Source organism: Colletotrichum spaethianum, assembly GCF_022836535.1.
Source record: "Colletotrichum spaethianum MAFF 239500 DNA, contig53, whole genome shotgun sequence".
In the NCBI taxonomy this organism is placed as follows: domain Eukaryota; kingdom Fungi; phylum Ascomycota; class Sordariomycetes; order Glomerellales; family Glomerellaceae; genus Colletotrichum; species Colletotrichum spaethianum.
In genome coordinates, this window is record NW_026054823.1 from 118852 (window position 1) to 133701 (window position 14850).

At 48.2% G+C, this 14850-nt stretch overlaps 3 protein-coding genes and 1 non-coding gene across 4 annotated transcripts; 2 read left to right on the forward strand and 2 right to left on the reverse strand.

The window, feature by feature from the left end:
* Window positions 1-2660: 2660 nt before the first annotated feature.
* Window positions 2661-2776, reverse strand: ColSpa_rRNA_056. The gene has a single exon (XR_007414287.1). It is a non-coding gene; the product is annotated as a 5S ribosomal RNA (ribosomal RNA).
* Window positions 2777-4433: 1657 nt separating this feature from the next.
* Window positions 4434-4938, forward strand: ColSpa_11929 (uncharacterized protein; the record flags this gene model as incomplete). The annotated part of the gene is made up of 2 exons (XM_049278141.1): window positions 4434-4691; window positions 4876-4938. 2 exons carry the CDS (start codon window positions 4434-4436, stop codon window positions 4936-4938), a joined length of 321 nt encoding a protein of 106 aa, XP_049134098.1.
* Window positions 4939-7395: 2457 nt separating this feature from the next.
* Window positions 7396-8343, reverse strand: ColSpa_11930 (cytochrome P450 monooxygenase lolP1; the record flags this gene model as incomplete). Its single annotated transcript, XM_049278142.1, has 1 exon — window positions 7396-8343. The coding sequence occupies one exon, from the start codon at window positions 8341-8343 to the stop codon at window positions 7396-7398; it is 948 nt and encodes a 315-aa protein (XP_049134099.1).
* Window positions 8344-12833: 4490 nt separating this feature from the next.
* ColSpa_11931 (uncharacterized protein) lies at window positions 12834-13112 on the forward strand (the record flags this gene model as incomplete). Its single annotated transcript, XM_049278143.1, has 1 exon — window positions 12834-13112. The coding sequence occupies one exon, from the start codon at window positions 12834-12836 to the stop codon at window positions 13110-13112; it is 279 nt and encodes a 92-aa protein (XP_049134100.1).
* Window positions 13113-14850: the final 1738 nt, after the last annotated feature.

Here is a 14850-nt window from a genome sequence, read left to right on the forward strand (position 1 = left end):
CTTCGAAGCCTTCCTCTCCACTACGAGAGTTACTCACTTGTCACTTTTCTGTCTCATTTATCGCGCCATTCCTGCCGAATCAAACGGTTGCACCATCTTTGGAAGAGAGTGTATTGCCAGCGCCCGGCAGGCTCTTGAAGAACACCAGAGATGTATGGCTGTTGTGGATGATTTCAAGGAATCATTTCTTGAGACTTATGTGAATTGGTAAATGGACTGGACCCTGACCCACCATACTTTCAAGTCTAACAAATTACTATCACAGGGCTCTATTAAACTCACCCTTCGTTCCCTTTATCGTGCTCTTTTGCCACATCATCGAGACACGTAACAAAAGCGATCTCAAACTCCTTGAAGGACTCATCGAGACTCTCCAGTCCGCCTCCACTGATTTCTTTTCTGTTGGTATCAAAAAAGAGACGCGTCTTTTCAAGGTTCTCTACGATGTTGCTTGCAGTTACCTCAAACTTGAGGTAAACATCACGAACGCTGAAAACAACAAACAAGTACACGACGCCTCGCTTATAGCCCAAGATCCGGAGGCGGTCCTGACGCCGATCTCAACGAATCCCCAAGGCGTAAATCAGATGCCGTCTTCTAGCATGGAAGGTTCTAGAGTTATTACAGAGACCCTACTCAGTGAGATCCCTGGTTGGGTCACCGGATATTCTGGTATACCTGGAGACTTGACTATGGCGGTTGATGAGCAAGGCGTACAGCTTGGAAATTGGTTATATATGAATGATCAGATAACGAAGGCTCTAGAAGATAGCTATTTTTAAAGCAGATTTGAATTGTATAACATGGTTAGTAAGGGAGTGAATTAACCAAGTAAGTAAGTTACCAAACTATAAACTGCCATTTTTGACAACATCAGTGATTGCTTTGTCGGCGTTTGGGTGTTGGAGCCAGCGACTGATAGTGAAATCAAGGAGGAGGAGCGAAAAGGCCTTCCGTATCAAAGACTGAACGGCCATCAATATACCCGATGCATAGCTCCTTATGCAGACCTCATCGGGGATGGGGGAACAAGAAAAACACTGATGAACAAGACGGTAGTCACTCTGGAACCCCATTAAATCCCCCAAGATTTGACATCATTTGGTTCCCGAGACAGGTGACCTTGTCATGGTACCATTGAGGATGCCGGACTCTGTCTCGACCCCCCTTAAAGGAAACCAAGGAATGTAAACAATGCCGCATCTACTCAACCAAACCGACTTCAACTTTTCCTCACCGCGAGCCCAAGATAGCTAGCTGAAGCCTTGCCCAACCAGGCCGTAGCCAGCCGCCTTGGGAGCCCAGTTGGGCGAACAGCTATATAACCACAGGTAATAGATGAGATGATTAATAACAGTCTGAGAGAGGTCAGCACACATGTTGAGGGCCTTTTGGTGACGTCCTGGTTCGTTGTCGCTTCGTAGGCGTTTGGTCGAGATCGTGGTGGGACGAGGAGGTGAGGCTGCGCGAGGAACCGTTTCCGTCAAGTGGCCTCTTTTTGGAGAGCGACATGGCGATGGCCAACTGTGGTGGAGTGAGGAGGCGACTTCGTCTGACCGAGCGCTGCCCTTGGTCAGAACCTTTGCTTTGTCGACGGCAATCGCTGGCTGAAGGATGTGACGGTGGCGAAGTGGAAGTGGACGAGGATGGCAGGTCGGCAGGCCATTCAAATACTCTCCGTTGGAGGCAAAGAATGGACTAGAGCCACATCGAGAAGACGCAGTGTCTACTATTCAAGGCCCATAGGGGCTATATAAGAGCGCTAGCATCGTTAGACACAACTGTTATGCCGGGTACTACAACATATCTAGAGAGCAGGATTAGCAAAGATAAGCGTCAGACAGGCTTCAAAAACAAGCAATCAACAAAGCAGGAAAATCACGCAGATACGTGGTGAGCTACCGGAACAGAGGTCTTGCCGCATATACACAAGATTAACTGAGTCGTACAGGATGTGCTGTATTCCATGAGACCTCTCTTCCTGTACTTTGTACAGTGACGAGATTTGCAAAGCGACTCGTAGACGAGACTAAGGGCTGGCTGGCCGGACTAAGGATCTGGGAGCCACACAAGACCAGAAAATAATTCAGTTGTGATAAGTTGTTGCTTCTTAGCAGTTAGCCTGTTTGTGGAAACTACTTAGTAGCGTAACACGTCCCAGGTTACGACAGCAAGAGAGACGGTATAGAGCGGGCGATGGTGCAATAGAGATACAGTTGAGCAACCTATTTTTCCTATATCTTTCTATGTACTTTATTCTCTGCTGTCGGACGTTACTCATTCGTATCACACTTGCAGACCCAAAAAAGTCAAACACCCCAGAATCCATTTCCTGATTTCTTCTGGTTTTTGTTACTGAATCCCGGTTCTCTTTCAGCAATATTGCGTCAATGACTGCTGCAGATAGCTCAAAAAGGACTAGATAGCCTGGCTGAGCTGGAATCAATTTCTATCTTAGGGCCGCTAAGCGCCTCTGTCACAGTAGTAGGACTGTTGAAGTAGGTTTCCCCCCTATTTCGGGCGAGTTTGCCGCGCGGACATATAGGCAGGCGGCGAGTCTCTAGCAGATGTTAGGCTTGGCAGTTACGCTGTTGGTTATCGAGGCTTGTTTCGGGGCCAGCAGCTCACGGTTTATAAAAACATTAAAACCGCAAAAATTACATACAACACCAGGTATTCGCTGGTCGTCACCGACCCAACTACTAATCCGGCCCTCACTGGCTTATCTATGGGAGAGCGGACGGGATCCCGAGTTCTCCAGTGGGTATGGTCGTATGTGGTAATCTAAAAAATAATTCCAATAATAAAGGGCAAACGATAATCTTCAACTCTTCCTTTCTCTCTGAAAGATTTCCTCACTGGTGTCATGACGAAATGAGGCATTTTCGTGTCGTGACTGATGGCGTATACTGGTTGCACCTTTGACGGGTCGTGAGAAGCATTGGTACTAACAAAAATGAAGGAGACACTCTGATGGTCAGAATCTCATAGACTTAACGATGGCGTAAGGACCATGCACGTAATTTGAGTGCTGCTCTAGGTACCTTGCTTCATGTTCTTCCCCCAAGGTACATCCTTGTCTTCTACATGATACATTCAGTATGTTAGTGCACCTTTGCACCTGCTGTCTATTTTTGGTCTCCTTTGGTGTCTTTTCATTACAAGAGAGCCTTTTTTACCACCCTGTTATGTCAAGCACAACATGTGACTTGGGTAGGGCTTTTTGTCACTGCTGCTTCAAAGCATTACACTAGACGGCTGCAGCCTATTTTTCAAGTTTGCATGTAGGGATGCTGCATTTACAAGCCAGTCGTCCGGTTCCCAGAGAGACGGGAGTTCAACGCCAATCGACATGGCATGCTGGGTAATCGTATTCAGCCGCGAGAGGAAGTTAGAGCTCATGTTCCCCAAGTCGTCGTTTAGGCGGCAAGGGAGGAATCGTTTCAGGAATGCAGCGTCGAGGCTTCCCTATTGTCTCTCGAGTCCATCACGATGCTGGCAATCGAGTCTTTTCCTCTTGTTCCGGCGACGTGCTACGGAGATCTGGTAACTGATCGGCGGCAAAGGATTTTGCCGCATCCGTTCGATGAGAGGAGCTAAAGCGGCACTAACAACCAAAGGCTTCCGCGGGGCCAGGGGACTGAGATATTGCTCCTCGTTCATGATTTGCAGACAATTGGGCCAAGCATAGCAGACCACCAGTCTCTCATAATCCAAAGGCTTCTTATAACTCCACACATTATCTAAAATAATGTCCTCACGCTAACCTAGTAGCCATAGGTGTGCTATCAAGATAGAATCGCGCACTATAACACATCCTTCCTCTGCAGATGATGGCTTAATAACCAGACGCAGCGCCCTACAGGGTCAATCCGTATTATGCTCATTCTACACTACTTCTTCTCTAAACTTCCAGGCACAAGCCGCCGGGGACCTCCTCAAGATCCCCTTACAACCAGATTATGGCTTTTACCGCAGTCTTGAACGTTGCCCAACAAGGTTTATAAGGATTCTCCCCCATTTCCGGCCACAGAATATGCTGACTTATGACGTAGATCCAGACGCAGAGCTCAAGGCACATAGATTCCCACGCCAAGGACCTTGGTGTTACCACACGGGCCAGGAGATTGTAACTGCCTTGGCGATGCTACAGAAGCTCGACGTTGTTATCCAGCCGAGGCAGGATGGACGCCACCATTAAAATACCGTAGGTGATGGCCTACTTTCCGACAATTCGCAACAGCCAACCGACGGCCGCGAGTCGCACATAAGAGATACCCTTAACACCGCTAGTTCTGCGAGTTCCTATGGGAGCACTAGCTCCTCCGGCTTCAGCACGACTACGCAGTAACCTGTCCCCAACGCCGTATCTCGTAATCCTACATCCAGCAGCACCCCGCTTACCTCCGTTAAATCACCCTCATACTTGGGCAATGCTGGCCTACCGAAGACAAATATGCCACAAGCACATAGAACCAATAGCCGATACCAGCAGCAGCAGCAGCAGCACCAGCCCGAGCCGCCTGGCCTTCACCATCATCGATAGCCCACGCATCATCCTCGAGAACCTCCCACTCTGGAACCCCAACCTCACTGACAAGCTTTTTCTTGAGCTTGTCGGCAAGTTTCAAAAGGCTAGGAAGCTTGAAGCTGCGAACAAATTCGGATCCCTCCGCGCTACCAAGGAACGCGTAAGTTGTGCCGTGAGACTACCGTCCCATCCAAGTTGGGGCTTTGCTAAGCTCTGCCTGGTCGGGATTGCCGTGCTGTTACGAGCAGGTCAGGGCAACCAACTGCACCACAAAGCAAAAGCTTCGGTAATGATGCGCCTGCATCATTATCCCCTGTTCTGCACTATATAGTTACGCCGGCCAGCACCCCAACTGGTTGGGCCGTAACACGTGCTTCGTCGTGGGTGATGATGTCGGCGGGGGATAGAGTCGACCAGCTTGAGTACTGTGGAGTTGTTGGCCGATGAGCAAATTGTACGGGTTGCGGCCCAGGTGGTAAACATCCTCGAATGAGTTTCGAATGAGTTGCGATCCCCAAAAAAGACCCCCTAACTACTGCATGCCCAGGCGATATCATACGCCAACAAAGTCACACTCTCCGGGTGGTATTGAGGTCGGATTCGAGATCAGACCAGAGGCCACGCCCGAGTAGATGTTCGGCAGCCTGGATTGCCGGGGGCGGCTCAACGGATTTATGACGGCGTGCACGTTTGGGGGTACGCCTCGTGACCGGGACTGGTGCCCCATCCTCGGACACGTCGGGCTCTGCTGAGGCCTTTTTTCTTTTTTTCTGGGCTTCGTCTTTGGCCAGGCGGCAAGGCAGACTGCGAGGCCGCAGGGGTCAGTCAGTGTGCGGAGAGATGAAGAAATCAAAGGAGGTGACGGACGACGGATGGAAGACAGGCGCAAGGTAAGAAAAAGATGTAGAGGAAGGAGATGCGCCTTGCGAGATTTGATAGCTTCTCTGAAGCGGGTGGTGTTGTTTCCGATGTCTCGGCAGCTGAGCAGCAAGTTCATAGTCGAGAGCGAAGGCGAGAATCGACCGGTTGACGTGCCTCGAGGTATAGCAAGAACAACTGAAGGGCGGGACACTGGAAGAGAATGCGCTGTTCTCCCTCTCTTTCTCTCTCTTGTGTGGTTTGTATGCTTTTGGAACCCACAACCAGCGGTACGCGCCATCTTGCAAAGTACCAAGTACCGCTTTCCACGTGGAAGGTGCCTGCCCGGACAGCGTGGGGGTCCTCACACCAGACTCCACCCATGTGAAGTCTCCTCACGTGCGCATCTCGCCAGCGACACACGCCACACTGACTGGCGGACGATGCAATTCCACCAGGATTTCATTCCAGAGCATGCGACCCAAGGCGCTCAGCAGTAATGCCATCTAGATAGGTAGCCACATAGTAAAGCACAGGTATCAACTTTGACCAGCTGGCGCCATGCCCGCCCCGCCATGCCAGCCCATATTGCTTTTCTGTCCTGCCTCACCTTATCTCGCCTGGTCTCGCCTGATTACCACCCGCCGAATGCTGCGAGTTTGACGACCGCAACGTTCTCGACGATATTTCTTGGGACATGATACATAACTCGGGTGGAACCAACCTCCGCTTTAGTTCTGCCGGGGAGGAGCTGGAAGTTGGTGACAAGATCGCCGCCGTCCCTCCTGCCGCTTCGGGAGCAGGCATCCAACGTCCTGTTTCGCACGATTATCTACATCAAGATCCGGGCTGTATTCGAGAAGTGGCCTGTGGTCGTGTCTCTTGTTTCGAGGCAGCGCTTGCTGAAGCTCCTTGAGGTCTGACAACGTGACGTTGAGGGCGTCACCGTCGACGAAGGAACAAGAATAGGGCACCCCCCGGCCTCAATGTGTCAATCATCGAAAACTGCACCCACAAGACCTATGACAGACGTTGCTTAGCTCTCTCGAGCCGCCCCTGGCAGCCCAGCCGAACCTCGAGGCTGACGGAGGTCGGAGCCTAGGACAACACGTTGTTGATATAATCAACGTGCGCCCGTCCATCGAGCATCACATCCGTCACTGCGTGAACCAGCCCCAAAATCGTCAGCTCTGTCCGACGAGTGACGTTTCATCTGCTCCCGGAAAACATTCTCCTGAGCGTACAAGGAGATAGACCTTCTGCCTAGGCACAACCAGTTCTCCCTAGCTCTTCTTCCTACAAGTCCCTCGGCGTCTAGAAGCTTACAACCTCTGCCGCAACAAGTATCGTCTACTAAAGCAAACCAACATGTTGACTAACTAATACTAATAGCAAGAGGTAGTTGCTCTCTAGCTTAATCAAAGATTTGGAGCATTGGCAAAAGTTGACCAAGAGCTAGACCTAGAGAGACTTTAGATAAGCGTGAAGTCTCTGTTTTATTACAGAATCACAAAGAGGGGTTAAGATTTAAGGTTTTGCCTTGTATGCATTGCAGTTGGGTAACAACATAAAATCATAGGGCTTTAACATACGACTGAGAATAACCTTACTTGAAAAAGAAAAAGAAAGACTTGCTGGTAGCTGCTCAGATTGCGATAAGAATACAGACGTGTTTCATTTGCTTATCTTTTTCTTATGCCTATAATTCAGGTTTCCGGGAGTTACAACAACGGACAGAGGAGACTAGACATCCTACTGCGACTCTCAACTGGCTAATTTGTACCGGTTGTAGAGACATATGGCATGTTTCTAATAGTATTTTCCGTCTCAAGAAGAAAAGCGCATACCCTTCATTCAGTTGACTAAAGGGTCCCTCTTGGTTACCTGAACCCACATATCTGAAATCACGAAAAGACCCATGCAGTTCTTGGCTTCCCAAGGCCTAGCCGAGTCGATTGGTGCCAAATCAAAGTTTCTCAACATCTGCACCAACGCCGCCGTTTTTGTCAGCGAAATTCCGTTGCCGGGGGAACCATGTTGAGAAGGGGAGAGCTGTCACGCACCTCAAATATGATTTTGGAAATTTCCATCTGAGCTACCGGTTTCCCCAGACATGTGAACCTGCCGTACCCAAAGCCAAGCTCGTTAGTCCGGACCATGGAGGCAAGGTTCTCGACATCCGGATCAAACCATCTCTCGGGCCGGAATGCTTGGGCGTCCTTGCCGTACACCTTTTCGTCGCGGTGCATCGCGTACGCCGAATACCCCACGCACACACCGCCGGGTAAGAATACGTTTTTGCCATTGACCTCGACCGTGTCTCCTTCAGGCGGGGTATCTCGTGAGAAATAGTTCACAACGGGAGGCCGAACTCTTAGCGACTCGCGGATAACGGCCTGCAGGTATGGAAGCCTCTTGGCCTGTGCTACAGCAATGAGGCCCTCGCCTGCCTGAGGTGCAACGCCGTTACGCACAGCCTCGTCGATTTCTTGTTGGAGCTTCGTGTAGACGCGTTTGTTTGTCATGATCTGCAAGAAGGTGCCGCGAATGGCTGCCGCAGTTGTGTCAGAGCCTGCGATCACTTGTTCGAGCGCCTCTGATCTCAGCTCATCGCCACTCAATCCGTGTTTAATGTAGGATGCCAACATGTCTAACCGCTCATCTGTATCTCTTCCAGTGCGCTCATCAACGTAGCGGAAACAAGTAGCCATCATCTTACCAAAGCCGTTGTTGTCAGTAGGCGAGGGGGCAATGAACTTGCCGATGATGGGTGCCTGGGCCATCCAGCTGATACCCAGCGCAACGGCCCAGGCAATAGCAGATAGACCCTCCTCAGTCGACTTCAGGTAGTCATCAACATCGTTGTCGCTACTTAGCATGCCAAACGTCTTTCCCAGCCCAACAGCGCTGATCACATCAAGCGTAAAGTACTGGACCTTCTTTGCCAGATCCATGGGTACAACCTCGGCAGTACTCGAAAGGTATTTAGATCTTATTAGGCCTAGGAGTTCTTCGAGACGCTGATCGATAGTTGATTCGAGGTCGACGTTCTCCCTACCAGAATACTAGAATTGACTCTTCACGTCAGTGACACATGGCATGATGGCTGGTAATAGAGGTCAAAAGGCCTTACCCCTGGAGCCATCTGTTTCCTCCTTTGCTCATGTTTCTCATTGTCCGTCTGAGTGAAGATATTATCCCGGCGGTGTTCGACCCGCCAGGCGTGATAAATCCAGTCGGTACGCTTGTATTTGGGGTGTCTATTTACATGAGTCCAGACTTCAGGGGATGATGTAAGCAGCAGGCCTGGTGCTATGCGCGCTATGGAACCTGGCACAAAGTCAATTGTCTAAAGGGCCACAAGCCCAGTGGATACGAGAAGCTGCAACCCAATCCAAAGAGGCGGAAGACTCAACGCGTACCGTGTTTCTCGTTCATCTCTGCGTACCACTCATGGCAGTTGGGCATGACCATTGCTCTGCTGTGAGGCAAATGCGTGATACCACTCCACCATGGTCCTTCGAAATTTTTGAGTTTGGTGTATAGAACGATGCGCTTCACAACGTAGATACCCAACAAAGTGAAGAGAGCCGGCACAGTCCACAGACCTAGGAAGGACCTAAGAAAGCTCATTGTACGTTCGTGTTGGGGAGAGGCAATAGCTAGAGTGGATGCTCCAAAAACGAAGCAGACCGTCCTAGCCTGTATATAACACATTACGGTAAAACAGGCAATTATCATGCATCCCTGCACCTCGCGTAACAGCAGCAGGCTAATCTGTCGCCAGGATCGAGCTCCAATCAAAATTTAGGTGACTATCTTTCGTTTGCTCAAAACACGTGCCTTGACGTAAATCGGCATGGGTCATGAGCGCAAGCTTCAATAAGAACGCAAGCCTTGGAATCAACGTCAGGGGTGCATGCAGTCGAGGGAGAACGGTCAGGACACCACTTAGAAACCAGTGAGGCATTCCGAACTCATATACCGAATGGGCTGTGAGCAAAACATGAGGTACTACGCCTTAGAGGTATCCTGATCAGTTTGTAATGAAACGAACTGATTCGCCCTTAGTAAACACCCTTAGCACATCTTGCAAGCCTTAGCGTGCACCTATAAGCAATCAAATGCAAAGTGCTGTTTGGGTATTTGGATGACATAGGGCGTTTTTGCGAAATGCAAGGGTATGGAGAGGGATGGGATCCCCCGGAGTCTGCGGTTACACCAATCCGCTTTTCTTGACCACGCGATTGCTCCGCTATTATCCATGTTGTGCCATGTTACTTGTTCATTGGACCGTGGCTGCTCGGGTGGGTCGACTACGGTAGGCGCAATGGCATGGGTGCTGCCCGTTGGACACAGAGTATGCATTAGGCCGACAGAAACAAGGAACGGCGATATAGCTGCGGCGAGCTTGAGTTGAGATGGCTGCTAAGAAACACCTATCTCTGGGGGATCGGGATGTAGTCGGATGCAGGAGGGACATAAAAGCCTGGAATGTCAGGTGTACATGGGGCGCTCCTTGGCCACCCAAATCAGCTCTGGTCACTAGCCACACGCTACGCTTGCAAGGGCTGGCTAATAGTTGATAACAAGAAGATGAATCAATCAAAGCATTCACATTATTGGCGATTTCATAAAAAAATACATTGCAAGCTGCCTCACTATCGGTAGAGCTAAGCCTTTGAGTCACTGGAGCTCTAATGCAAGCTTGAGGCTGTGACGGAACTACATGAGTACTAAGAATAGCCTTATACGGATGAGGGGTCCTCCCTTTTGTACATTTGGCTTAGCGGTACATGTTACAAGTTCTGGCACCACCCTTGCATCCTTCCCGTGCTCGAAAAGGCCTCTGCCTGACATCTGCTGTCATTGCGAACTGACAGGCGGCTAACCACGTCAAAAGGGCTCTCTAAATCTGGCCGTCAATCATGCACTAGCTACGTGTTGTGCAGCTACCTTGGCTGTTCCGATTTCCAAATTTAGAAAGCGGTTTCTTATGGCTTTCTTATCAATAACTTACGAATGGTTCTTACAGCCCCTCAGACTGTGGGCAACGTCAATCAACCCTACCGAGTGACCTAAGCCTGCACTCGGGTGACAAAAATTCGCGCCGCTTTTCTATACCTTTACCATACAAATCCCGGCGCTGATTTTTGTGACCCGAGTGGCCTGTAATGGTTTGGAGGGTGGAGTGAAGAAGCAGGGTAGAGTAGCATGAAGTGCGCAAAGCTGCATGTGGCCGATGTATTTGCCGCAGTGATGCACGTACCTAGTGCCTATTCACAGAGGAAATCTTCCACCAATCGCCAAAAACTTCGTTGCGGCTCTATGGCCCCGTTACATAGCGCCTAGGCAAACGACAGTCCGGTAGGGTACGTCCCTTTTAGCTACTGGCGGTCAAGAAATACATTGTTCCAAAGAACGGAGGCTACGAATACCGCATGTCACTGCTACCACCGACTTCGGTACCACGCAAAGGCTTCCTTTCTTGTTCGTTATGTCGCTCTTTCGCCATAGCGAAAATAAAAGTGCTGGCTGCGCAATCATGCACTGCTAAAACCCATACGAAATGATTTAAGACTAAGAATTTAAGAAGCCATGTCATCTGCAGCTGCAAGTGTCATACGGTGGGACGAGGAAGAGGCAATTGTTGAGTGTCCCTTTTGCTCAAAGCACTACAGACACACCATACACTTTTTCTCGATTAACGCAAACAAAAATTACTCAAAACTTCCAAAGGAGGATACGTTCAGACCGGAACAAGCGATGCTAGCATTCAGCAAGCAGTGGCCCCATGTCTGGAGAATGTGTGCGTGTGTATTTGATTTAAGAAGAGTAGTGCTCTGCATACACAAAAGCTAGCTCCACTCCCCCACACCCTTGCGCTGCGTTCATTAGAGGAGCACAATGAGTTATGTTCTCCTCTATTCTTTGCTTAAAAAGTGCCTTAATACTCTGCACTGATATTAGTGCCTTTCTCTCTTAGAAACAAGCCTAACTAAATTACGATATTTATTTAGAAATGACTAAGCATAGACAACTCTTCTTAACCTGATTGCTATAACTAAGTCTTCTTTTGCTGTTGGCGTCTTACTACGTTTGTTGACATTATAATGTAAGTCTTCCCTGTTTAAGTTAATAGTCTATTTTAGTATAGCAACCCTTTTTCCTGACATTCCCTTCCTGCCCGGCTTCGAAGCACCATGCTGCTACGAAGAACAAATACATGACTTATTGGTTCATGGCATAATTCCAAGGTTAACCAGCAGGAACTTTCTTTCACGTCATACCAGACCCTTTTCTATCTCCAGGATACTGCAAAACCAGATCACACTTTATCCCTTTGACGGGGATAGCAAGGTGGAAGCATCAACAAAGCCTCCAGTTACTGTTATTTGTTATTGATCTAGCCAGCTGTTAGGGTAAAACATCATTCTTAGATATCTAACCGTAACATGTGTCTCGATAGTATATATCCTCATACACACAGTCAGTCCTATGCCTGTTGCTGGCTAACACTCTGCTTTGATATATCGTTTAACATCCATCCTTCTTCCCAGTCTTACAATCAATATTGAAAACGTCGATTTGAGTTGATTCCCCTACAGCAGCGCAAGCTTCAGGAGAGACATGGAAACATCTCACACGATATACATCGGTCACTTCATCGTAAATCGCTGTCCCTAGAATCCCAACTCCAGGTCTACAGACTTCTTGTCCAGCAATACCGGAGAATGCGTCAAGGCCCGTAAAATCGTTCGTTCGTGCTGTAATGATAAGACAGCTGGCCTTAACGCCTGTTGTAAAGAGCCAAAAGTTCAAGGACTGTAAAATCGATGACAGTTTCATTGTGCTTAGCTGCTGGTAGGTAATAAATCTGTTGTAACAGGGCCACAGGTCAGTTACATATCGATTAGATCTTAAGGGAGAATATTAACTCACGAATTCTTTTGTAGAACACTCTTAAATAAGCTGTAAAAAGAAACTGCTGATTTTAGTTTTGTTACAAGTAAGAAACTAACGAAAAAAAAGGTGGCAAGAACACGTATTTATACTTTGCACAGTGTACATCAAGACAGTAGAATCTAAGCAATAAAACATCCAATACCGGATATCTGACAAAGTTGGATTGCCGACGGGAAAGCAAGGCAGTAAAATTGAAGTGTTTAATATAATAGAATTAGGGGAGGCAGGGAGAATCGTGCCGATTTATCCGCTGAGCCAGGAAGCAATCAACGCATAAAGTCATGAAGTTCACTCTATTTAGGTTTGAGTATATACAAATTGCTAATACGATATGTCAGGAGCAGAAAACCCCTAACTAACTGTGCCACAAACAGAAAGTTTCATCAATGAGAACTTTTCTTATAAGATTCTGTTCTGCATTATACACCAGCAGCTATACCCGGAAAGCGGAGTTTAGCAGACAGCTAAAGCGTTGACCATGAACCGCGACGCTGACTTGGACGTGGCGGCGCCGCACAACAATGCCCACGAGCTACCACTGGCGCAAATGCTTCACGACTTTGGAGAGAAGCAGCACCTGAGGCCGCTCTACCTTGAGTTCATGACCGTGGCGGTGCAACAAAGTCCCCAGCACAAGACCACGGAGAGCTCACGTCGCCGAAGCCACCAAAGCCGCCCCCCGTTGATGTCCAATTTCAAACCCAAGTTACCATTGCCGTTGCCGTTGCCGCTGGAGCTGGCATTGAGATTAGACTAGTTAAAATGGCTGAATTTTTGTCTCTAACTTGAGACACCCCTTGAGATTAAGACGATTTACCGCTTTTGAAGTCTACTAAAAATCCATCACGTTCTTGGGAGCGGCAGACGTGAAAAAAAGACGAGTTCGTGTTATTTACAGGCAGCTGGCTGGCATTAGAAAGTAGACCAAAGGTGCTGATTAACTATCAGTACAAAATCCTTTTTCCCCCTACATTCCACGAATAAAGCAGTCTATCCAGTGAATCTTCAGTTCCAGCAGTTGACCGACGACCCTTTGCTAAATTCATAACACTGTGAGAGGAAATTGTCTTGAGGAAACGTGTTATCAGTTTTCCCAATGCACTGAAGCAGCTATTAGTGAGTGTTACGTAGAGCGATATTATGTGTCAGGACATCATCGGTGCATACTAAAACATGATTTAAACCGTCGCTAGTTGTACCAATATACGGCTTCGTATTGTCGTCGGTAAAGAAGACTCCATCAACATATCTCTGGCAAACCTTTCTAGTGGTGTCATCATCTCCGCTGCCATCCCTAGCGCAGAGGCAATAGCGAGAAGCCATAGCGCCGTTGATGTAGAAGCTATCTTCCTTAGTCAAGGTTATCTTGTGAGTTTAAAGCAAAAGCACTTACAGAAAGGGGGTTATTGTGGTGAGAAATTTCATTTTCGCAGTGAACTAATGATCATACAGACAACTGTTTTTCAACTTGAAGAATTTGGGGTAGAGTTTGGAATATGTTCCAAGATACTACAGTTTAAAATAAGTCCGTAGAAGGCATCAGTGTAAAACTAACAATAGAAAATTATAGCTGTGGGGAATCAAATAACGGAAGGCCTCAAACACTGTATTATTCTTTTGATTTCTTACCTAGCCAGATTCCGAGAGATCCGTGCCCCACAGGCCGCCCGTGATAGAGCCAAATCAACCCGCTATTGTAGCCGGATTGTGTTCTACGTAAGATCCTAACCGGCCTAACTTACCGGCCCAGTCCCACAATACCAGCGATTACGGATTGAGCGGGATCCGAAATATTGAAGTACCGCGATGGTTGTCTATGATCCTACAGCAGGTTAGTGACACATAAGGCTTAGCCGGAAAGCAGTTGCCGTTGGGTCGCTGATGCTTGTACCTGGCTTGGCATTCTGCCTTGCCTGATAACGATGACAATCGAGAACCCCAAAGGTTTTCTGGGGCTACCAGATGGCATTTACCACTTAGCCAAAGTGGTGTAGCGATGATTATACGAAAGCGGGGCGAAATCGGCTAGTTGAGCCGGCCGTACCACTTCGAGCAGCTGCCATGAGTCAGAACAGATTGCGTAAGCGAAGCTAAGAGACCTATTGACGTAAGCAAGTCCAAACTTTAAACTGTCATGAAAAGCTTGGCCTTCGCCTCGGTATAGTTCCCATGGTCCCTACTGTTAGTCAATTAACTAGTGTTCATCCCACTAACCAAATGCTTTTCAGGCAGCGTCGTTTTTCAAGTCTAAATGCAATATTAGAGCAACAAGAATAAAAAATAATAATGACAAACACAAGATTAAGAAACGAAAGACAAAAGCGATAAATACTATAGTAGCGTTCCTCATGTTGTCTTCTTCAGCGACCATTTGTCTAAAGGAAACGCGACCATGTGGCATATAAGGAAGGTCATTCCGAGATCCAATGCAAAAGAGAAGCCATCTGTATACTAGCCATGGTTTCGGCATCCGCTTCCCATGCACTCAAACAGAA